At 41.5% G+C, this 25,744-nt stretch overlaps 1 protein-coding gene across 14 annotated transcripts in view; it reads right to left on the bottom strand.

Annotated features, from left to right (window-relative positions):
* Positions 1-21: 21 nt before the first annotated feature.
* Positions 22-25,744, bottom strand: part of wnk1b (WNK lysine deficient protein kinase 1b) — a 231,931-nt gene continuing 206,208 nt past the window's right edge. For 7 of the 14 annotated variants that reach the window (XM_034163661.1, XM_034163667.1, XM_034163659.1 and 4 more), the window contains 19 exons: positions 25,142-25,193; positions 24,858-24,996; positions 22,727-23,638; positions 22,314-22,645; positions 22,166-22,227; positions 21,821-21,877; positions 18,433-18,516; positions 18,286-18,322; positions 18,119-18,195; positions 16,327-16,593; positions 15,938-16,194; positions 14,366-14,441; positions 14,142-14,271; positions 13,570-13,767; positions 13,142-13,234; positions 8,426-8,467; positions 3,989-4,161; positions 717-773; positions 22-596 (listed from right to left, as the gene is read on the bottom strand). In XM_034163661.1, coding sequence (XP_034019552.1) covers positions 156-596; positions 717-773; positions 3,989-4,161; positions 8,426-8,467; positions 13,142-13,234; positions 13,570-13,767; positions 14,142-14,271; positions 14,366-14,441; positions 15,938-16,194; positions 16,327-16,593; positions 18,119-18,195; positions 18,286-18,322; positions 18,433-18,516; positions 21,821-21,877; positions 22,166-22,227; positions 22,314-22,645; positions 22,727-23,638; positions 24,858-24,996; positions 25,142-25,193 — 3,486 coding nt within the window. In that variant the 3' untranslated portion in view covers positions 22-155. Of the gene's footprint in view, positions 597-716; positions 774-3,988; positions 4,162-8,425; positions 8,468-13,141; positions 13,235-13,569; positions 13,957-14,141; positions 14,272-14,365; positions 14,442-15,937; positions 16,195-16,326; positions 16,594-18,118; positions 18,196-18,285; positions 18,323-18,432; positions 18,517-21,820; positions 21,878-22,165; positions 22,228-22,313; positions 22,646-22,726; positions 23,639-24,855; positions 24,997-25,141; positions 25,194-25,744 lie in introns of those variants that run through there. The other 7 variants (XM_034163663.1, XM_034163660.1, XM_034163662.1 and 4 more) reach the window with 7 other exon arrangements.

The raw sequence follows: 25,744 nt of genomic DNA, 5'->3' as shown, positions 1-25,744 counted from the left end.
TCTCTCTCTCTCTCTCTCTCTCTCTCTCTCTCTCTCTCTCTCTCTCTCTCTCTCTCTCTCCCACACTTCTGCAGTTCCTCCATCCTCTTCAGATAATCTGTCCCACTCCAGTCTATATGTGGGCTGCACTTGCAGCCAGCCCTCCACCCCCGGCCCTATGTGGTCCTTAGGTTGGGTCCCCCTGGGTTGCTGACAGATTTCTGCAGAGTGTTCGTCATATGGAAAGCCTGGAGTGGCCCTTGCATGGGAATCTGTCCCTGTCCAACCACTGTGGGGGGGTAAGGGCCCAAAGGGTGGGAGGTGCTGACCAGGAGAGGGCTGGGCTGTGCCAGGGCCTGGTGCGGGTTTGACAGGCAGTGAGCTGGACCAGACCATTGTGCACTGTAGGCGGGTGTTGGGGTGTAGTGGATGAACTGGGGGGGCTGGGGCTGAGGGGGAGTGGAGGAGGCAGCGGTGTGGCACAAGGATCCCTTGCGGATGTCCACAGAGGTAGCGGTGGTGGGGTTTGGGGGAAGGTGAGCAGATCCTGCCATGGTGCTGGGACATAGCTGTCCGGGAGCGGAGTACTTCCTGCTCAGATTAGCAGACTGGACGACCTGGAGGAGGCAGACGGCGGTTTAGAAGAAAGTCTTAGATCCAGTTGCTTTGGAGGTAAAGATTTCTCTCAGATTCATGTAGAGAAAGATCCCTGTTATGACGGCGTGGTGTGTTTTTACCTCGTAACTGTGTCCCTGTGTCTGAGCCTGCGGCAGCTGTTTGGCACTCCTCTTGCCCTGAAACAATTACACCATTAATTCATTTTACTCACCTGAACAATAACGTGACTGAACCTAAGAATTAAGTATAGAAAATATTTCATTTCTGCATATTAAAGGGTATGTTATAGAAGGAAAACATGCAGGTCTAGCAAAGGATCAGTGCTGAAATTCAGCCACGTTTTACAATAAATCGACAAACCACTTTACTTTTAACAAATCAGCAGGAAAGGCCCCATCTTCCATCTAACACAAAGGTGCGCAGCACAAATTCCGTTTGTGGTTTCCACCAGATGCAGATGTGGTTTTTATGCACACTCGCCGTGCCGTATAAATACAGAGTAGAACTGTACAAGCCTGTGTGTCCGTGGGCATACTGGACTAAAACTGCAATACATGCAGTGCTGTTGCAGTGATAGCTTGACGAAGCAGAAAGTTGTTGCAACATAGAACAACAGAAACCTGGTCTAAAACATAGTGAAATGTATTTGTGCATGGTACATAAAGCACAGTACTCAGATGTGCCTTACATAGGCAGGTTCACAATACATTAGAGCCTGCTCATATAGACAACAAAGCTGAATTAAAGCAACAATTAAGTGAAATAAATGTATATGTGAAAAAAATCCAACCTCTCACCATACTGTTTCACCTCAGGCAGCTTTGGTGGCTGCTGTCCACTGGTGCACTCACACAGGTTGGTGCTATTCTAGTAACTCGCCGGAAAACATTATTTGAGTCAACCTTCTCAGTAGCATACAGCTATCCTCAACTCTCAACTCAACTTTTATTTCTAAAGGACGTTTAAGGGTGATTCTTAGACTACGGGCACTTATTATGTCCTTTGATCATATTGTATGAAAAATGGAAAAAAGGGGAAATTTCACACTTTTATAGTTATCTTTACAATGAAAGTGTGTTAAGAAATTTGTTCTAGTAGTCTATGATGACTTTTTCACCTTTTTTCAGCATCATTATATGCAAATATTGCCGTTTTGTGCTTGTCCCACACCCAGACTTTTGATCTTCAATGATAAAAATGAATGGTAAAGAAACATTTTTTCTAATGTTTTAAAATATCTCTGAATAAAATATCAGTAAAATAATCAAAACATAATTGGGGTATTCAATGTCATACAACTGTTGTGATTTTTTTTTAAACAAAATGTAGTTGTCCCACACTATTGCCGTAATTTCCATCACAACACTGTAATGTCCCTTTAAACAGTTTGTATGAAAGATTGTTTGGGTAGTTTCTATGGAGATAAACAGTAACATCAGAGCACATGTATATAGCGCCAAATCACAACAAACAGTTGCCCCAAGGCGCTTTATATTGTAAGGCAATGGTGTCGTGGAAATTATATTTACAAGGCCAATAGTGCCTGTAGTTAAAGAATCACCCTTAAAGCAACAGCAGTTGACCAAAGTGCTGTATATAATTTAAAAATGGGCACCAAGTTACCTCGAATCATAAATAAATGAATAACAATAAAATTATAACAGGCAATACAAGACAAAGTAAAATAAAGAGTAAAAGTAGAAGGAAATTTAATTAAATTTTATTTACATAGTGTCAAATCACAATAATGTACAGAGGTGCAATGCATAAGTAAGGTCTAACCTTACCAACCCCTAGAAGCACACAGGCAACAGTGATAAGGAAAAAACGCCCTCTGATGATATTGAAGAAGAAACCTCAAGCAGACCAGACTCAAAGAGGCAACCCTCTGCTTGGGCCATGCTACTGAAAGACTACAAATAAGGTAAATTTGTCAACATTAAGCAACAGAAAAAACAGAAGAAATACTAAGGTGAAACAGATTTCATCGTTCATTTAGGTAATCTGCTTTAGATGTAATCCGTTTAAAGAGGATGATGGATGGTACATTTGCAGAGTTGCCAACTTTGGGACTTTGGCTGGAGTGAGACTCTGCGTGCATATAGCGTGCATCAAAAATTTTTGATAACCATAATTAAAAAAAAAAAAAGTTATCGTTTACTAATAAAAAAATAATAATAGAAGGGAAACTCTGATTCTTCTCCTCTACATCCTTGTTCTTTTTTTCTGAAATATTTCAGCAAGGTCATCTACAGGCATGTGAGAGGCAAATTAAGAAAAATGCTGGAACTGGCTGGGGGTCAAGAGGGCTTTGGTTGGGGGGTCTGGGTGGCAAAGCCCCCCAGAAGCTTAAGGGTTTTAGTCATGCTAATGCTCCCCTGAACCATTTTCTTCAGTGAAATTGCAAAGAGAGATAGGAAGGCAGCTGTTTATCCAACTCTTTATAAGCTGGACAAAATCTACCTTCATATGCCAGCAACTCCTGTGCAGTGAGAGTCTTCTCCAAAACTAGAGTGGAGAAACAGACTCAAGACTACCGCTGAAATTACCGATATTGATTCAATGGTTCAAAATGCTTTGGTTTCTCTGTCAGTAATAATTTAGCTATAAAATACATCAGTGAGCAGATTTTTTTAGCCCATGTACATGGATAGACATAAAATCATGAATACTTGCTAACAGGACATTAATGTACAACAGGTCCTTTAAATTACCTAGTTTACAACTAGTTGAAGTCTGCAGGCAAAAAAGTGACAGGATTCAGAAACAAGCTTCGAAGCTTTGCTCGAATTCTCCCTGAACTCTTCACACCCAGCTGACGTATCAGTTGACAGGTTTTCAGCGAATCAACGATCAGAGAATACTGCAGTGAGAACGTTGTCAGCACATGTTAACAGCTGTTTCGGGTGTGCACCTTAAACTCCTATCTTTTCATTCAGAAACAATGCGCTGTGGTCTGGTCTAATCTAGTCATCAACAACAAGTTAACGGGAGACATTTTTATTTTGGCGTGACATTTCTTGCTTGTGGATGAGACTGATGCTGAAAGCATGAGTGTCACGCCAGATGTGTGAGAGTTGGCAACCCTGCATTCTAATTTGTTTATTTCACATTGTACCTAAACATTAACACGCCCACGACAACTTCAAATTCAAACAATTTCCACCCAGGTGTCCCAATTTGTGCTCATGTACCTTCTCAACAGCAAAAAAGGAGACGGGCACACCCCAACCCACTTGCAATTTGCACTTTTGATCATGCGCCATAGATCATCAAGATAGGGCCCTTATAGATAAATAGTTTTTAATCATCTTGGTGCCCAACAGGAATGAAGTAAACTTTTTGAAAACCATTTTCTATGTGAGAAAGTTCTTCAAGGATCAGGGACAACCTGTGAGAGGTTCATGGCATCTCTGGCCCAGTTATCCACCAGTTTATGAAGGTCATCAGTGAAGGTTCCTTTCCTCTGGTGGGAGGCTGACATGTTGGAGGACAGGCACTGGGAACCACCTTGGCTCTGACTCAAAGCACCAGAACCACTCACTGCATTGGTACTGTTGGTCCCTGTGAATATTGACAGAGAGAAGAGGAGGAGCAGCAAAAGACGAGACAGATTAGATGGGAAGACTATCTTTGTTTGGATTTTATGTGCATGTCCTGTTACATGGTTGCACAGGCTGATTAGGATGGGAGGTCAGAGGTTAAGGTGGGGGTCAGCATGTTACTGTAGTCACAGAACTATTACCAAAGCGAAAAATGATCACAGGAAAGAAAACCTCAGAATGTGGTCGTTTTTGATAACACGACGAAATCGTGGAAAAGTCTGAAGCAAATGTCACCTTGAAAGTCAGCCTGAATTTAATTGTGACCATCGGATGGCACGCGTGCTCTCCAAGAGCAGGTGGAACGATCTCTCCATTCAATCTGTTTTGTTATAAACAACAACGTACATGGCATTAAAAAATTAAAAAATAAAGGCTATGAGTACAAACAAATTTAAGGCCGTTTCATTATCTTTGTACCGCTTCCAAAAAATATTTACCGGTGCAGATGTAATCACATTTTCAGGAGAAAATATATCATTTCAATCAAACTGAGTCTCCTCAAAATGCAGTAAGATAACATAATTGTTATATGACAACAATAAATGCAGATTTGTAATTATTTCCTCACAAATCTAAAATGTATAATTGTTTGCTTTAAATCTTCAAAGGGGTCATATAAGTCACAAAGGGCCCTATCTTCCACCCTGCGCAAAGCAAAGCACTCACATTCATGGGTGTGTTGGTGTACAAATGAGATGCTGGTGCAGTGGTATTGTGTGGAAAAAGAAAGCGATTGCACAATAAACCAGCAAAAACCTGGTCTAAAGTCAAGTGCAGTATATGTGTGGTATTTAAACAGCGCATTTTACATGGGTTCATTACACACATACACTTGCTTGTACGCGCAATGAAACTGAAATCAACCATTAAACAAAATACGAGGTCTGTCCATAAAGTATCGTACCTTTTTATTTTTTTTTTAAACTATATGAATTTGATTCATATGTTTTCACGTCAGACAAGCTTGAACCCTCATGCGCATGCGTGAGTTTTTCCACACCTGTCGGTGATGTCATTCGCCTGTGAGCACGCCTTGTGGAAGGAGTGGTCCCGCTCCGTCGTCGGATTTTCATTGTCTGGAAATGGCGGAATGACTTGGGGTTTTTTTTCCATCAGAATTTTTTCAGAAGCTGTTAGAGACTGGCACCTGGAAACCATTCGAAAAATTTATCTGGCTTTCGGTGACAATTTTATGGGCTTCACAGAGAATAAGGTCTTTTAGTACAGCTTTAAGGACCCCTTTAAGGACGCTCCAGTCCGCACCGCGCTCCGAGCTGCAACGACACGGCACAAGCCACCGGACCATTTCTAAACGGATGGCTCTGTGGATACGAGACCGTCGTGTGGTCTTTCTCTGGTTATCACAAGAGCTGGACATCAGCCATTTTCTGGCAGATTTCACTTTTAACAAGAGATTTTGTCATGGAAAGCTGCGCAGAGGCTTCGCGCATCACGACCGATTCGCTTTGGAAGCGAGACAAAGGAACACCTCCGTTTCGGCGTGCCAGAGGACAAGTTGGGACATGCCTATCTCGGCTTTCAATGCTTACCAGTCGAGTGAGTTATAAGAGAAATTGTGGAGAGCTGGGCATGTCCGAACCTGTCCTCTGGCACGCCGAAATGGAGGCGTTCTTGGTCTCGCTCGAACAGCGAATCGGTCGTGACGCACAAATCCTCCGCGCGGCTTTCCACGACAAAATCTCGTTAAAAGTGAAATCTGCCAGAAAATAGTTGATGTCCAGCTCTTGTGATAACCAGAGAAAGTGCACACGATGGTCCCAGCTCCACACAACCATCCATTTAGAAATGATCCGGTGGTTCGTGCCTGTCGTCGCAGCTCGGAGCGCGGTGCGCCGAGCGCCATTGTGGGCCATCCTTAAAGCTGTAGAACGTAAAATTTTCACCGAAAGCCAGATAAATTTTTCGAATGGTTTCCAGGTGCCAGTCTCTAACAGCTTCTGCCATTTCCAGACAATGAAAATCCGACTACGGGGCGGGACCACTCCTTCCACAAGGCGTGCTCACAGGCGAATGATGTCACCGACAGGCGTGGAAAAACTCACGCATGCGCACAAGGGTTCAAGCTTGTCTGACGTGAAAACATATGAATCAAATCCATATAGTTAAAAAAAATAAATAAAAAGGTACGATACTTTATGGACAGACCTCGTACAAGTAAATAAAGTAAGTCCCTTCGGCTGCTCCCTTGTTTTGTACTCTGGGTCACCACAGCAAATCCAAGCTGGATCTGCATGTTGAATTGGCACAAGTTTTACGCCGGATGCCCTTCTTGACGCAACTCCACATTACATGGAGAAATGTGGTAGGGGTGGGATTCGAACCGGGAACCTTCCACACTGAAACCAAGTGCATTAACCACTTGCCCACCACTCCTACAAAACCAAATATAAGTAAATACTCAAGTGAAATGGTAAAACTTTATTTTACTGCCTCACCTCAGGGAACTTTGGGGGATGCTGTCTGCTGGTGCACCCAGAGATTGGTCTAGATCTGTTAATTTGACTGAAAACCTCCCACTTGTATCTGCTTTCACCAGCAGAGTGCTGTGCACCTGGTGCACTCTGCCACTTGATGACACTGACCAGTTTATTTTGCGTTACACCCAAAATATGTTCAGTATTAGAGGAAAAATCCAGTCACTTTGTACCCAATCTGCCTATTATAAACTTAGATTACGTAGCTAAATAGCAACAAGAGCATACGCACATATGCTGAGTTTTTCTCTGTGTAATTCAACTGGTTCAACATTACCTTGATTACTTGGCTAGATAAATTAAGAGCATATCATTTGTGCTCTGATACTGTATTCCAGCTGCTGGCCTAATAACACACTATCACAATGGGATTTGGGTGAATAAAATATTGGCAATTCTGCTTTCGAAATTGTAAGATGTAATGTTCATTCCCTGCATTTGTAACAGCGTAGATGAGTGGGTGAGTGAACAAATAACAAAAATCATCTTGTAACTCACCAAATTAATAATAACAAACAGACAAGGATGTGGTGAATTTTTGATTGACCATATCAACTGAAAAACCAACTTTGTTTTGCCTATGTAATGCCCATAGACGTGTCTCCCACCTGCTGGATTGTTAGTGGATGCTGGATGAATTATCAGAAAAAGCTGCCCACCTTCATGTGAGTGTCACGCATGGAGAAATATGATGACCACTATGTGGGTAAAGAACGAGAAAGTAAAACCAGAATTAAAGAATGGATAGAATGGCCTGGCCTAGAATGGTCTGGCTGGGGATAATAAAACTTTTCTTAAATCCTACAAATTACTGTAAGCAAAGTTCAAAACACTTCAAAATCTGTGGTATACCGTGTTTCAAAACACTGTTCCAGAGTTTGTATGAAAAGGAAAGAAACGCATGCTGAATGCATGTTTTAGACGGCGTACCGTAAGCAGTCAAGATAGGGCCCAATGTGTGTTAATAATAGTCAAAGTTTCTGTGTTTAACTTACAAACACAGGACTGATGCATTCAAAGAAGAAGAAAACTTTTCATTGTATTTTAGGCCTCAATTTAAAAGGTAAATAAAAACAAACCATGCACAACATGACCTCTCTGATACACCGTAAATACAAATTGTACTAAAAATGCTGGTTCAGTTCCGCTGCATATGAACTGAAACCAAAGCCATGCTGACACAAAGAAGGTATTTATAAAAAAAAAAAAATAATAATATTCATTACATGAGAAAAGAAATGATGTGCTGGGATTAGGTGCAAACTAAATTATCATACAGCTTGTCGTGTCATGCTGAAACAAATGAAGCAAGAATGAGAAGATGCTGAGTCATGACTGACTGCAGAGACAAGGAATTCTGGGTAAAGTAGTTCTGAGCACAAGCTATGAGAAGGGAGGAAAGGTGAGGGGCAGAGGAGCTTTCCATAACAGGGTGGTGTGCAGGTGGGGGGTGTTTAGGTATGCAAGTACTCGAAAATGTGTGCACGTGTGCATGCACAGTCAGTCTGACCAATTCAGTCATTCCAGTCGGAATCCATAAGCATCACATTCCACAGTAAAAGATGTGATTTCACATCAGATTTGTTCACACCTGCAGAAGCTGAAATGACTGAAATGACCGCATCCAAAATGTGGAAGAGGGTCAAAGTTTAGAGCGAATGGGACGCGTGCGAGGGTGGGGAGGGGGGTTTGATGGGAGGAGCAAAGACCAAAAAGAGAGATAGTTACTACAGAGCTGGTTGCAGGGGCAGACTTTTTTCACCATCTTCCCTGTGCGGGCCGGAAGACGACGATCGGAGGATTGGAAGAGAGTCAGAGTTAAACCCCGCCCACAACACCCGACAACCAAACATCGTGCATGACTGCGTGGACTGGAAGCAGTCAGCAAGTTGGGCTTTAAGTTGTTCAACAACAATATAAACACTGCAATCAGCTCCTGGTGCACAGTGCAAACTGATCAACACTCTGCAGACTGGTGCTCCAAAGAGTATTAATTGTGTCGAATACACACCGCTTGTGTGAATTTGTTTATTTATTTATTTTGATGCACTGTGAGGAAAAGCTGACCACAGTTAAAACACAAGGCTGGCTTTGTCGAGGCCACGATATGCAGACAAGATCCAGGCGACATAAAGACGCCGACTCTAAACATGATCAGCTGAAAGTTACTGCAAAACCAAAGGCAGTGAAGGAATTTCTTAAATATTGTGTATTCGTGGTTTTAAATTGTTGCAGCTTTTGGTAAAATGGTCTTAACCAATAAATAAATAAATTATAATCTTGTCTGGACATCATGGATTCATAGATGCTTTTGGGTTCTGAACGCTCTCTGTAGCTCACAGGGCCGTACCAGAACTGGGTCCAACATGACATTTAAACAAGAGCAGGCAGAGATTTCTGACATTCACCAATCCAGATCCAGATCACCTCCAAAATTCAGTGGAGTCTTCCATGCCCCAAGATCTATCTGTGGTGCAAATTTGGTGACAATCCACGAAGTAGTTTTGATGTAATCCTTCAAAGCCTATATAAAGTGAAATCTTGATCCAGAATCCAGATCTGGATCACCTCCAAAAGTTTCTGAAGTCTTCCATGGCCTAATATCCATCTGTGGTAAAAATTTCATCAAGATCCGTGCAGTAGTTTTAACATAATCCTGCACATTTTATTACGTCCTTGGCGGATGTAACAATATTAACAGTGTGTGTGTTTAGATTCAACATTACAGATTTAACGCTGCTGTCAACAACAAACATTGGAATGCATAATTAACTATGCATATGAATTTTCAGCTCCAAGTGCCAGAAGGCACATGGGAGACTATGGCCTCAATGTGATCCATTTTCCCGTATGAAACGTTTGTTCCACACAACCTTGAAGGTGCGACTGGTGATGCACGAACAGAAGATGCACAATGCAAAGTTTTTCCAGTCACAGCTACACAACACTATAACTCCTTTGGAGTTGCCATAGGTTTCTTGATGGCTTCCCTCACTACAAACAAATTTACCAAGCGTAAATTTAATGACAGATGCAAATGAAATCCAAGATGTATTCAGTGATTTGGAAATGTTCATGCCACGTGTGTGAATGGGTGAATGAGTCATCTGATTCAGATGGCAAAGCGCTGTATAAATGCCGTGCATTTATACAGCGCTTTTCCAAGCCACTGCATGTTATTATTCTGTTTAACCTTGAATAAAGAAGTGTTGATATACAGCAATTAAATTTATTATTATTAAATATGTTCCCCATTCGTATTTTCTTTTTTCCTTGTACAATTAAGCTTGAAATGTCATGTTTTTGTCGTTTAACTCAGACAGTACAGTGACTTATTACATTTTAATCAGGTTAAGACCCAGGTCTGTCTCTGCCCTCCTGTCTGTGGTGACGTGGGTGAGGGAGAGGGAGTGTGAGGGGCACTGAGTGAGGGAGGAGGGGAAGGAGGGAGAGAGAGTATAAAAAAAAGTTTGAGCTGCAGAGGGTTCAGAAGCATTCATTAATAACTCTGCATCAAGCATGACATTTTCCCCAAAAATTAAACAATAATTTGTTTTAAGAAACATTTAAAAATCCTCTATGTGCATACAATTCAATAAATTATGCAAGAAGGGTCATGAGTATTTTAATTTGGTTTCTGTTCACCACCAAAATGGAGGAGAAATGAAAATCAAGATGTGCTCATAGTGTGCAATTTAAGTTTTAATTCAATGAGTTTAACAAAAGTATCCCATTATCCATTTTGGAATTCATCCTGTTATACACAGTCCATACATAACTGGACAAACCAAATATAAAGATTATTTTGAATGCAAACCATCACTTTTACAGACAGTTTTCTTTAGAAAGATCAGGGGATGGATACATGAACATTTCCAAGTCACTGAATATGTCTTGGACTTTATTTACATCATTGATAAAGAAATACAAACAGGAAAGTACTGTGTGGTAAATCTGTCTGGAGCAGGCAGTTCTCAAAAACTGCTACTCAAAGGAGGGACTGTATATGAAAAATGATTCTGCTTTCGAAATGTTTGATGTGATATTTTTGATAAACCAGTTGGATCAAAGCCAAACAGCGACACTACAAGCACATGTTGATTCTGTCAGTGTAACTCCATTGTGGTGGTTTTCAGAAAAAAAAGTCACTGACTATATAAAAGGACATTGAAGTAATTATTATTTTTTAAAACAAAACTGGAGGGGGAAAAATGCTGGGAAAAAAAATGTCAAGCCACTGGTTTCTCTTTCTGCTTGTTTTCAGTTAATAGTTTCATTTGGAGGCAAATGTTTATAAAATAACTTCACTTTGCACTTCAATTCCATAGCTGATAGTATTCTGTCTGAGGGGACAAGGGCAAGTAATTAAAAAGCATTTATGCTACTAGAAATGTAAAAAATTAATGTTATTCTACAGTCAGATCCTGCTGCTTGGTCTCGAGCATCAGTTGACGAAGTTGCAAAACAAAATAACCAATTTGTTGCCCTCCAGTAACTTCAAATTGCATTTCTGATCTGCATGAAAAATGGTAAAAATTGTTTTTCACGGTTGGACAACATCTACTAAAGTGGTCCACATCTTGATGTGTGCCACAGTACGTCATAAAGGGAACTATTTAAAAAAAAAACTCAGATTAATATCTTCTCTGTTCAAAGTGAATATTGGATGCTATTTAGCGTCTCCGCTACGACAGTGGGCTGTTCTGCCCAGAGCAACTTTCAAAGCTGCACGGCGCTAACTCTAACCCCGCCATTTAGCTTACAAATGGTCAGCACATCTCACATTTTACCAACTGTTAACACTGAGCCACCAGTCTGGCTTTGTCAGGAGATGATAAGTCGGCTCTGTGTCCCAACAGCAGCTCAACATGTTGATTCAACATGTGGAGTTTGCAGCGGTGAGCATCAGTGAGAGCGCGCATGGTGACCGGCTGTTCGGATTTAGCCAATCAGTGCACGAAAGATACTGAAGTGACAAAAACGAGCCAACAATAAACATAAATACTGTTGATCTGATGTCTGCAGTCACGTTTGAGTCGACTCATTTACTCCAACTCCGCTTTCTCTGCTCTTCCAACATCAAAAGGCCCAAAGCTGACGAGGTTGAAACAAACTACAACTTCCTCAACATCACACTTGATACATTGTAAATTTCATCTAATACTAAAGCAAGACGTGGTTCAAATGCAGATTTTTCACGCAACGGGAGCTGGACAGCAGCTGACTCGGCTTGGTCGGTGTCTCCATCAGTCTGCTTGTTGAGAACAAACGGGTGATTCTTTAACTACGGGCACTATTGGCCTTGTAAATGTAATTTCCACCACACCATTGCCTTACAATATAAAGAGCCTTGGGGCAACTGTTTGTTGTGATTTGGTGCTATATACATGTGCTCTGATGTCACTGTTTATCTCCATAGAAACTACCCAAACAATCTTTCATACAAACTGTTTAAAGGGACATTACAGTGTTGTGGTGGAAATTACGGCAATAGTGTGGGACAACTACATTTTGTTTTAAAAAATCACAACAGTTGTATGACATTGAATACCCCAATTATGTTTTGATTATTTTACTGATATTTTATTCAGAGATATTTTAAAACATCAGAAAAAACGTTTCTTTACCATTCATTTTTATCATTGAAGATCAAAAGTCTGGGTGTGGGACAAGCACAAAACGGCAATATTTGCATATAATGATGCTGAAAAAAGGTGAAAAAGTCATCATAGACTACTAGAACAAAGTTCTTAACACACTTTCATTGTAAAGATAACTATAAAAGTGTGAAATTTCCCCTTTTTTCTGTTTTTCATACAATATGATCAAAGGACATAAGTGCCCGTAGTCTAAGAATCACCCAAACATTTAACAACACCAGATTTACTCCGGACTCCAGAATACTTTACTTGTTCTTCTCTCTGCTCCTTTTAATTCTGGTAATTGAGGTTGCTTTATTCCTGCTTTTCTGTTTTTTTTTTTCTTTTAAATGAATGAAATAAATATTGAAGAAAGAAAGAAAGAAAATATCTGCACTGCACTCTCTGGGTGCTGCTCCTTTCAGTAAATCATCAGTGCTCATTATCATCTCTGGGAAATTTCTTGCAGCCATTACTGCTTTCTTGTGGCTGTTTGAAATGGAGGTGACAGATTAGGTCTACAACACACTGCGCCATCTGTTGAAACAAAGTGGTACTGCATTTCCACCTCTTGTTTGGCTGAGTAAGTTTTTCCTTGTCAGATTGATTGATTTATTTGTTTATTTTATGAAACACCACATTTCTGCAGGCGATAAAACCAGAAGCAGACTTTTCTCCAACAAAACTAAAACCCATGGGAGGACAGGATGCCTGGGACTTGACTGATACTGGAGTAAAACAAGATCAAACGTAAGTTAAGGATGACGAGTAAAAGAGAAGAGCAAAGAAATAAAGCGTTACACACAAAGAGCCAAGCAGGGCGTACTCAGAAAGCGCGTCCTCCTGCTGCCAGGCTTGAACGCCAAACGCTCGGAACCCCAGCTGAACTTTACACAGCCTGAAGAGAAGGAGGAGAATGAGGACGGAAGGAAGACATGAGTGCAGAAAAGAGTGGGCGGGAGGCGTTGATGAAGAAGAGTGTTCAGAGAAAGAGGATAACATCATGAACAGGTGAGAGGGAGGAAGAGAAAAAGGAGGAAGAGAGGCAGAGAATACACAGGAAGACGTAACAGTCAGTTAGCGTCACGCTGCTCCACACCGGTGCAAGAAAGAGAAAAAGATGTAGTGAGTGTTGCAAGAAGAGAAACAGTGCATGCACGCACATGCAGTGAAAAAGATCTACAAGAGGATGAGCTTCAGGTTGGTGTACATCGTCATGGAACGGTGACCTACCTGGGGTGGGAGCGCACAGGCTGGGCACGGAGAGCGCCGCTTCGCTGGTGTAGGTGGAGCACAGGATGTCGCTGGAGGGAGAAGGTTTGAGGGGCTCGAGGACAGAGCTGCTGAGTGAGTCGGCTAATCCTCCCGGGGTGAGCAGGGCCGGCTGGCCGGGGTACACAGCCGGCACGCTCTGAGCGGATAAAGTGCTGCCTGGAGGTCGCACAAGGCAGAGGCGGGAAAGGACAGGGCGAGAGTGACAAACCGCAAAGATCGCAGACGCACGCATGAAAATAATACAGACTAGGACGTAACCGCCCGTCACCACCGACGCACACATTTACAAACACACACACGCAAATTAAAGACGAGAAGGCGGTCAGAAATTTTCAAGCTCCGCGTCTGCACAAACACGCACGGACATCCAAGCATACACACACACACGAATAAACACAGAGACAGTGTGACATTAGCACACACAACTGACACGTCATGGAGGCAAATTCAGAGGACTTTTTTTTGTTGTTTTTTTTTTGTGATCATCAGCTAATTGATTATGACAAACTTAATGAAATGTGGCGGCCCACCTGGCTGTAACGGACTCTTGCTGCCGTGCGCGGAGCTGGTTCTGGATGATTTGGAGGATTTGTTCTTGGTGGGACGCCGCCTCCTGCCAGTCAAGGCTACAGCTGGAGGGAGCGCGACAGCTGGAGGAACCTACGCACAGCCGAAGAGCGGAACCATCACATTATCCCGTTTCCAATGAGAGAACGTTAACATTATCTGTTCCAATGTAGCCCAGGCGAGTTACCTTTCCCAACCTCGTGAAGAGATTGTCTATTTCCTCCTTCTGTTGGGAGTGGAGCGCCTGAATCTCACGCATGTGCCTGTTGGTACAAGTAAAATATAAGTGCAAGAAAAGCAAAGAAGGAAGAGGAATGAACCATCTTAAATGTTAACTTCTCAAATAAATAAAACAGTTGAAACCTTGCTAGACATTTGAGCAGCATTTGTCACCATCTAGTGGTCGATATGAGCATTAAGGGCTGCTGGGACATTTCCTACTTGAAACCCAAAATTCAAGAAAAAGGCATTTATAAAATGGCAGAAATGCATGTTTTTTTTGTTTGGGTTTTTTTTTTTGGCATGCAGAGCTTTGACCTCCCAGTGATAATGTATAAAATATTTGATTTTGAGAGTTCAAGGTTCAAGGTTACTTTATTTGTACCAAAAGGTAAATTTGGTTTGGCAGTGAGTCACTACATTCATACTGTTCTTACTGTTCTTGAGTTTTAAGATACATATGTTTGCTGGAAGAATGGAATTTCTCCTGACATCACAATTTACAGTTGCGAATTACAAAAATAGTTGTGATTATTATTGTATAATGCATTAAAATAGAAGCCACTTCTTGTTGCAGTCAAAAAATTAATCTGAAAATAATTTTATCTCATAACACAGTTGTTCTCACGAGCAGGCAGCACGCCCCCTTCAGTTTGTGATTTATAAAAAAATAACCTTCTAAATATGAAATAAAATTTCAACATAATAAATCACTCTTTAATTTGCTTAACAGTAACTTATTAAGTCCAAAGAGACTTTCAGTTTCAATGGCAGCCCAAAACAAACGGAATGTGGCCCGTGGGCCCGACATGGGCAACAACGCCCCCCCCCCCCCACACACACACACACACACACAGCAGCCAGAGGAAGACAGGAAGAAGACGTTCATGCTGCACTATGTCTGATTATTTTTGTTTTATAACATACCTGCTGTTAAATGGTCACAAAATAATGTTTCCTTTCTGTGATTCAGTCTCTTGTTTAAGACGGTCTCTCTGCTCGCTCATCAAACATAATCAATGTTCATGTAAAGAGGAGCAGGCAGGAAAAAAAAAAAAAAAACTAGGCAAGTACTGCACACTGGGGTCACATTTACAAGATGATTTGCTCGTGTTGTGATGACAAATTGTTGCTCGAGTGCAATAAATAAATCTATAACACAGACTTTAGACAGTTTATACCGCCCATCTCTATCTAGCGGTACTTTTTGGTGGTTGTAGTTTTTGTGTTTCTTCACACAAGGAATAAAGGAAGCGAGTTTGGTGAAGCGCGGCTGAATGAGTTGTGATAATTGGTCAAATATGACAAAAAGGTGCAGTGATTGGATAAAAGGAGCCAACCATCCAACAGGGATTGGTTGAATTTCCATCAGTTGTTGCAATCACAACATCACAACTCTCTGGATGGACTAGATGAAAGAGAAGTACAATGTGCGATTAACAGCATTCTTGAACGAGAAAATGGAGAGGAAGAATCCAGCTTTTAAAAAGAAATTATGAAAATAGGGCAAAAACGGTGTGAAGGGAGAAATTGCCCGTACTTTTCTCTGAGGCAGTTGATTTCTCTTTTGAAATCTTCATCCTCAAATTCCGAGTCGTTGTCGCTGCTGAAGTAGGAGTTATTGAAGGAGTTGTTGCTCAGACTCGGCACGGAGTCTTTATGAGCGGAGCTGCCGGGGTCGGTGGGTCCGTTTGTGGCCTGGGCTGCAGGTGGGGGACTCTGCTGATGCTCGAGGCTCTGCTCCTGGGCACGGCTGACTGAGAATCTACCAACGCGAGACTCAGGGTTGGTGGTGACCTGGAGGTGAAATAAAGGAGCGGGGTGGGGGCTAATTACTGCCGAATAAAATTTAGCTAATTTCTTGTTTGTACAACAAATGCAGGAAGAACACTTCACGATAATAAACCAAAAATAGCCAACAGGAAGTACCTGGAAGCGTCCTATGGTGGTGGTGGGTTTGGGGGACAGGCAGGGGGAGGTGAAGGGGGAGGCCTGGTGGGACCCACCCAGTGTCTTTTGGGGAATAAGGCCTGGGAGTCCATCCACGACATCTCCTGCTGCTCTCAGAGGAGACAAGGTGGCCTTGTGTAGTGTGTTCTCAGGGCTGGACAGAGTGGAGGAGGAAGAGGAGGTGGAGGAGGAGGACTCTGTGCGTGCTGGGGGACTGACAAGAGACTCTTCAGGAGCTCGGGAGACCTGAGAGGAACAAAATAAAGCAAGTAAATGAAACAAAAGAGTAAATTAGTGGTTCTGTGAAAGTAAAATGCTAAAACATGTATATGCAAATAATTTCTTCATAATTCAGTCACTTTGTCCTTCCCCAGTGGATATTTTATGTATACAGGACCAAAAACAATACACTCACATGTGCTGCATGCAAGTATTTATTTAAAAAAAATTCTCATTAACCAATTTAGGAGAATGTACTGCAGATGGATTTTCCAGAGTATACGTTTTTTGATGTGAAATTCACATTTTGATACAGCGTTTCCACGGGGGAGAGTATAACAGACGTGAACAGAGAAAAGGCTTTAAAATTGCAAAAATAACCAAGATGAATCCATAAACCTGCGATGGACAACATGCTGGATGTTATTTGAAGTAGGAGAACACAAACTGCTGCTCCAAAGCATTGAAAATTCTACAATAAAAAGACAAATACATTTGATTTTTTTTTTTAAATTAGCTCTTTAACAACCCTATTCCACAGAGTGCCATTCTCTTAGGATCACCCACAATCCAAAAAACGTGCAAAAATAGGATGAAACGGCTTACTCCGGCTTACCTCCTAACAGGCTGGCTTTTAAAAGTACAGACCTGGCAACCTGCCTGAAAATGAAAGTAAGGAGCTGCACCGTTAACCTTTGAAAGCATAGACTCCAAAAATTTCTCTATATCTGTATTGTCAAGTGTGTTGGTAGCATGGCCCAAGCAGAGGGTCGCCCCTTTGAGTCTGGTCTGCTTGAGGTTTCTTCCTCAAATCATCAGAGGGAGTTTTTCTTTACCACTGTCACCTGTGTGCTTGCTCTAGGGGTTGGTAAGGTTAGACCTTACTTGTGTGAAGCGCCTTGAGGCAGCTTTGTTGTGATTTGGCGCTATATAAATGAAATGGATGGACTGATAGCACCTGGCTGCACCTTTGTCCAAAACTGCAACAAACGTTGCTTCTGCTTCAAATTTTTACCCCCATGGAGCACGATCAAACAAGTTTCATGTTGTACTCACTGGGAATACCTGCTTAAAGACATTCAAACATGACTGAAGCTGTTACAACTATGAACACCCGGAAGTTACCATCACTCGCGACAATTTTGCAAATCAGGATGAAATTTTTGAACAGTTCAAAAATTTGACCCCAATTTCAAAACTGGTGCCAATAATGACCGTAACTACCATGTATACCAATAATAATAATAATAATAATGAAGAAGATTAAGATTTTTTTCTGTATAGGTTGCACGGAGTACAACTCACAGGACATCTCAAACTAGCAAAATAAAAATAAAAATACACCACACACACAAAAACCTGCACCTTATACATACTCCAGAAAATACAGTAATTGTTGTGCTGACAACAATATAATCTATATAAATAACAATCTATTTTCCTGACTTTCATGAGCTTAATCAGAAGCTAAACACACTTCAGCCACTAGGGGCAGTGTAGCAACCAAACTAGAGTCAGGGCAGTCTGTACTGTAGCTTGAAAGAACTTTTACCTGAAATCTCCCCAGTTTAATTCCACCTGGTGGTGGACAAGGAGAGACAACTCTTTCTTCCTCCAGTGAGAATGGAACTGTGGGGAAAAAAAAAACAAAAAACATATTGGACACACAGGGAGTGAGATACTGGACAATATGAGACAGGCAAATCGACACATTCGTACTTGGGTGTCCCACTGAAGGTGTGCTGCTGTGCTGGGCCTGGAATTATCACAGAGGGGGGGGAGAAAACACATTAGTGTGACAGTCACAGCATCACTGAATCAACAGCACTGTGAGTGTGTGTCCACGGCAGGCTGCGACGTGTTTACTTGTGCATGTGCGAGGACAGGAACCGTCTCTGGGCTCAGCGCTCTCCTCAGCTGAGCATCCAGGTCCTCTAAAGGCTGCTGGGACTGTAGACAGAGAGAGAGAGAGACAGTTAGACACAACAGGAAAAAAAGAAGACCTGTACGTGTGCAGGATCAGTGATTAACAACACAACCTATTGTTGGAACGACTCAAATCTGCTTATATCTGTTTATTTTAGTAAGAATCGCACTGAAATTATCTGGCAAACAGACACAGCGGTAAGGTGAAGTAGAAGCCAGATAAGGTCCGATGTTCCTCTGAGCACTTTAAGTGCAATTAAAATAAGAGAAAGAAAATCAAACTCCATCTGAGTACAACTGTGTCATTTTAATCAAAGAGGACAGATCTCGCCCCTGGAAAACTGCATAAGAGATGGGATCTGAATGCTTGTAACTTCCAGGTCAGTTTTCATTAAGCTCATCTCTCACAGCCACAACAAAACAGTCTAGAAATTAGAGCCTGGCTCAGTTGACCGACTGTCTGTCCTCAAGCACCCGAGACCAACGACTTGATTGTGTGCTGCTCCCCCCACCCCCAAATTATCTTCCCACTTTGACTTCACTGATTGTGTCCGCATCTCCCTTTTCCCTATGTACATGTTTTTGCGTTGAAGTTGTCGCCTCCATCACATGCATTTTATCTGTGCTTCAGTGCACTTACTTTATGGCTACCTGGTTGTTGAGTTGTGCTTTAACTAGTCTTCTGCTTAATGTTGACCATGACACGTCACAAATAAAAAATAAATAATATATACACACACACACACACACACACACACACAAAAGAGTTCCCCGCCACACATACACACAAATCACTTATGTCACTATCTTAACAAATTTAAGTCACGTGGTCTGAGGTGCTAACTGTAAGTTATTTGGGGTGTGTCCAACTCCTTTTTTATGTGGCACAAATGAGCACAAACTAGGGTGCAAATTATTCAGGGGCATGCTTTGAGGATACAATAAATTTATCCAATGAGTGTGGTGCCCATTATCGCCTTTAAGCTGGAGTGTGCAGCGTTCTAGTTTGTTGTTACTGAGAGTGCTCAGTGAGGAGTGACAGGATTTCCAGTGAGCTACTATCCGTGAAGATTGTTCACTGACTCATGTGCATGATCAGAATTAATGCAAGGATGGAGGACAAGTGCACACCGGCTGCATGGTTTGCAGCCCTGTTAATGGTAAGGTAAAAACTGTTCACTGTTACACTGTAGTCCAGTCTGCACACTTACACACATGGAGCAATTGTCCACGTTGTTTTTTCACTGTGGAGCCTGGAGCGTGTGATTGCTGTTTGAACTGTGTTTTTGTATCAATACACATGCTATTACGCATAAAAAAAATGTACTAGCAGGAGTCTACATTTTCATTTCAAAACATGTTTTGTAAAACTGAATCACCCTTCATTCATCTAACACCCCTGTCACACCTTGATGATTTAGCCAGCGTATGCCAAGCGTATTAAAAACACTGGCATACACTGCCGTATGTCTAATAAGTTATGGGTAACTTTTGTATAAGTTAAAAGCACACTGAAGCACGCTGATATATGTCGTAACACGCCGAGTACTATAAAATTTTGGGCAAGCACAATATTTTCGACATATGCTAGCAAATGACTCATACGTTCCACATATGTGGGATATAAGTTGTGGATAAGTTCTGCCATTATTGACACATGTTTCTTGTAAGTTACTCATAAGTTGAAATATGAGTAACTTACTCACTGATGCTGTCCACTGATTGGCTCAAAGCTGCAGTCCTCATGCAAACAGACTGTTTCAAATATTAAAACCATTCACACATGGCGTAAATGTAAAGTCTTAATCTTACCCGTTCGTTTCAGTCAGATTCATCATAACAGCCTGACGAAAACGTATCGACATAAAGCGTCCTGATTTTGGAAAACTACATCTGAAAATACTTTAATTCCTTGTCATGGCTGAAGAGACGTAGTGTTTATAAAGAAGTCACTCTGTGGTTTTGTGCGTTTCTCAGACTGATCCAGAGGACATCGGCTCTTTGTGCCACAACAAGAAAATGAACTTACTTTAAAAGGTAAAAGAGTCACAGCGGCTCATTTAGCACAGGCATCAGTCGATTCCCCAACAGTCTGCATGCAATGAAAATAAACCCCATGATCCACCAAGACAGAAATAAAATAATGTTAAATGACTCTGTTTTCCCTCCGTGTGGAGAAGAGATGCCGCACGACAGCGTACGTGTGCTTGATGACATGCGTGTTAAAATTTAAGTGTTCCACCTTACACTTGGGCCACACTTGGGCCATGCTGTCCTGATACAGAACAATAGGGTTCTGCCGGCAGTGGAAAAGCAAACCAAGCCAAACTTAACAACACGTATCATACCCCACAGTACTGACACGAACCACTTGGTGGAAATGGGACTGTCAGCATATGTTGGTTAAATTGTCAAGGTATGACAGCTGCATAATTTATTAGACGTGCACCTGCATATACCAGCACTGTTACTACAGTTGGCATACACTGGCTAAATTGGCAACGTGTGACAAGGGAGGGGTAAAAGCAGCAAAAAAAAAAAAAAAAAAAAAAAAAAGGTACTAACCAGAGTTGATACATTTTAATTGAATTTCCAATAGTTTGTGTTTTTGTTGCACATCCCTATGCGCAGGCATCATGGACTCACCATGTGAGGCTCGTGAATATTGCATTCTGGAACGCATTCATAGGGCTTCACTTTTTCCACATTTTGTTATGTTACAGCCTCATTCCAAAATGGCTGAAATTCTTTTTTTTTAATTTTTTTTTTATTCTACACACAGTACCCCATAATGACATGAAATTTTTTTTTTAATTTTTGCAAATTTATTAAAAATAATAATAAAAAAACAAGAAATCACGTGTGTGTAAGTATTAACAGCTTTTGCCATGATGTTCAAAATTGAACTCAGTTTCAAAAGACTTTTTTTCATGTTGTCATTATGGAGTGTTGTGAGTAGAATTTTGAAGGAAAAAATGAATATACTAAGGCTATAACATAAAATGTGGAAAAATTGAAGCAGTGTGAATACTTTTTTGATGCACTTTACCTGTGCTGGACTTTAGACCTTGTTTTTCTTGGTTTATGGCACAAATTCTTTCTGGTGTCATATGATATCACTGTTGTAGACATTGATATCATCTGTTGTAGACAAGGACACCCCCACAATCACAGTTGGACTTGTGATTTAGAGGATATGGGTGCTGAGGGTTAAAAGCCATACCTGCAATTGGTATGGGTACCACAAAAAAACTCAACATAGCTCTGATACAGTTTTCCACCAGAAAAAAGCACTCTTACAAATAAGAAAAATAAATAAACCAGACACCTGTGTTAGACAGGATCCAGGGAAGGATGGTGGTATTTCTGAAGGAGGAGATGTAGCCTAATCCCAGAGAAATCAGAGACAGAGATGTGATAGAAAGACAGAGAAATGACAGACAGGAGAGGCGTTTATAAGAACAGTGGAGAAAATGTTAAAGAATTTTCAATGCCAGATGAATTAAGAAGGTGAGTAGAAACACCTTGGGTTCATCACCCCGAAACATTTGATTATCTAAGATCAACATTTGATCACCTAAGAACATTCACCGATCTGCTCTCTATTAGCTAATACATTAACATTAAGATACAAAGTTAATAATGCTAATTACTACAAAACTACATCCCTCACCTGTACTCTGGACAAAGGTGTTTTGGATGGAGTGGACTGTCCATACGATGAGGCGGGGATGACTGCGTAAATACAAATTTTAAAATCACTAAATGACACTTTTGTTTTTAAAAAACAGGCTCACATAAGACAATACCTGCCCACCTACCGGACTGTACAGGTGTACCAGCAGGTGTTCCAGGGCACTGGGTTGGGGTAGATGAACCGTGTGATCCCAGTGCTAGGCTGGAGGGGGGCTGAGGTGGATTGGTTGTGTGAATGGAGCCAGGTATGGTGGCAGACGGGGTGGTGGTGGTTGAGCAGGGACCCACTGGAGATGAGGTTCCTGGTGCAGAAGGCCCAGGTATAGGTTCAGCAATGGAAGGATCTCCCTGACTGGAGGGAATCACTCCACCAAGGTCCATGAAGAGAGACCGCAGCTTCTTGTCCAGTGTGTGGATGTCGTCGGCTTTGCACTGGGACTCGGTGGACATGTCACACCTGAGATATTACAGCAAAAGTTACTGGACAATAGTAATACCATTTCTGTAGTGCTAGAAAAGGTTCCTGGTGGCCTCTCACCTTGCATCACATTCTCCGCAATGCGTGTGCGTTTGCCCAGGCAGGGCGGCTGTCTGCGGCTGGGAGTGGACCAAAGTCGGTTGGACTGAAGAAGCAGTGGTGGTTACCGGCTGGAGGCCCACAGAGGGCACGGGGGATACAGAAGTAGTTTGGATAGAGTCGGCGGGAGTGATCTGGGGGCCTGGGACGACGGTTGTGGGGATGACAGATGAGGAGATGGAAGGCAGAAAGGAGGAGGTGAGTGAGGCTGAGGGATGAGTAGAAGTGACTTCACTGTTTATGACGGTGGAAAAGGAAGGTGGCGAGAACACAGATGTAGCAGCCTGGGTGGGAGAAAGGGGTGGCAGGAGGGTAGAAGGCATGTTGGACAGGCTGGAAGGAACTGAAGCAGCACTAACAGGAGAATCTGTGGTTTGGGACTGAAGGAGGGAGGTGTGAGCCTGACCAAAAGCCTGGGGCTGGATTTGTGCTTGCCCCTGTGCCTGTATGGCTCCCTGTGGTTGGGAGACCACCTGCATAACGGGCTGTGATGGTGCCTGTAACTGAAGGCTGGGCTGATTTACCACAGCAGGAGGTGGGGAAGCAGAACCAGGAGGGCTCAGACAGACAGGAGTGGAGGAGGAAGAAGCAAGAGGACACAATGCATCCAAGACCAGATCCTGTGCCCAGTTTAAATTAGCAGCAGCTTCCACAGTGGAAGAGGATCCAGTGGCTGTGCTGGTCGGTGGAAGGGTGGAGGAAGCTGGAGACTGCAGAGGAGGAAGGCTGGAGTGAATGGATGCTGGGGCGGTGCTGGGCCCTGCATCAGTAAGAGTCTGGTTTTGTTGGAGCTCCGAGAAGGCTTGTTGTAAACTGACTGCTCCAGCAGACTGAGACAGCCCCAAACTAGGAGTCTGAGGTGAAGCTGGTGCAATAAATAAAAGAAAAAAACATTAAGCCTTTTAGCACATTGATGCTTTGTCAGCCCTCTTTCCATCATCTATGCAACTCGAAAACCTATCTGGTTTCACTCCTGCTCAAAATTGTACATTTCTGAAAGTCTTTGTTCTTTTCAAGCCACTGCTTGAGCCCCTAATAATATCCATATGAAATAAAATGTTGAATTTAATTGATAAAGTTAAGGTAACTTTTCCACATAACATTGTCAACTGAGTGCAAAACAATATTGTAGTTGAAATTAATTCAATCAAATGAAACATTATTACTTAAATCCCTAAAATTAACAGTTGCAGGTATATTGAAAATAATAGTATTAATTACATTTAAAACCCTTGTGTTTCATTTCTTAGAGTGTATATGTGTGTGTATATATTTTATTTTTTTTTTATTTTTTTTAACAAAACATCCTGTTATGCAAAGCCATAATTGGGCTGAAGTTCCACAACATTAAAATCCATATCAGCTTCAGCTGTTTACCAAAAGATTCTATGGTATCAAATTAAAGAAATTCCACTGTAATTAGGTTTGGATAGAACATTTGGGCGACTTCCTTTAAAAGCATTACAGCCTGATCTAATAGAAGTGTTTGTGTGTCTGTGTTCTCGTTCAGTTTACTGATGTACAGCGCCGTGCAAAAATCTCAGACAATCTTCAAAAAAGATGCTGCAAAAATAATGAAAACCTAAATTTAAGACACTTTATAAAGAAAATATTTAGTGTGACTAACATTTACCTTTAAAATGGAATTATTCCAGAACAAAAATTTCCCATTTTTCCAAAGGACAGATGCATCATTGTTACTGCATTCATTATTATTATTATTATCATCATCATCCATTCATTATTAAGTGTTTGTTGTGTTTGTAGTTTTACAACCTCATGCATGAATACACAAAGTAAACAAATTTTTCTTCACCTAAATAGGTCTGTTACATTCTTTTACACAATTTTGTTTCACAAAATAAAATTTTTATTAAATGTTCATCATTAACTGACATACTAATTAATCAAAAACATGAAAAAATACATTCATACAAAAACATCCAGATGTTTGTTTCTGTATGAAAGAAACAGAAATTATCACCAGTTAAATATTAGCTATTTTGTTTGAGAAAACCAGTGACAGTTACATTTAGCTAATGTTTGGCATTAGCTTGTCTTTAAATGTCTTGAAAATTAAGAGTCCGCACCCGTTTCAGACGTAGGTCCAGGTGCAGGTGAAGAACAGGTGGGATAGGTGGGTTCCTTCAGCCTGGTTTCAGGAACCGGGCTGACAATGAACCTACGACCTGCTGAATGGACCACCTGTGCTGTTGCATTTGGAGAAATGTCTGAAATAACAAAAAATAAAGAGTAACAGATCGTCACAGATTGTTCATCTTCAGGTGGCTAAAACTACTTTAAAAAAAAAAAATGTATTTCTCTCAGACAGTTTGTTGATAGCAAATAGAATTGGACTCAGATTATTGTTTCTACCTGGCATGGGGACAGATATAGCGGGAATCTGCTGCTCCATGCCACTCGCCATCTGGAAACCAATAACACAACATGTTAATTGTGACCATTTTTGTGTGTGTGTACACTATATGCACACACACTGCAAAACAAACCAGAGATCTGTGATCAAGCAGGAAAAATTAATGTAAGGAATATATGTTTTATATGTAGTAGTTTCATCACTCTTCACTCCTGGGCTATTAATAAAGACTTCAATTGAAGCAAGGCATCTGTCTTCCTCCAGCCGTAATCAGAAGCAGTAATTAATTTTTCTGACGGCATGCTAAGGGTATCACACCCTTTTCAGTACAATGAGCCACATTGAACAGAGTAGTGGTGATAACTTAAGAACACCATTACGCCCTACGTTTTTTCCCCTTTGTCCCGTTATACAAGTATTACAGTGATCTATGGCTTTACCATTTTTGGATGGAACACACCATGGTGAAGTTGCTGATATTCTCAATGTTGTATTTTTCAAGGTCATAAAACTAGGTCACCTTTGCCTCAAGGACAAATGTCACACATCGGTACAGAACCACATTAAACCCTTTGTACACTGGTCCCATTCAATAGGATGGA

The sequence above is a fragment of the Thalassophryne amazonica genome, chromosome 22, assembly GCF_902500255.1.
Source record: "Thalassophryne amazonica chromosome 22, fThaAma1.1, whole genome shotgun sequence".
NCBI classification, from domain to species: domain Eukaryota; kingdom Metazoa; phylum Chordata; class Actinopteri; order Batrachoidiformes; family Batrachoididae; genus Thalassophryne; species Thalassophryne amazonica.
The sequence above is the reverse complement of the archived record's forward strand: the minus strand, read 5'-3'. Positions and strand labels throughout refer to the sequence as shown.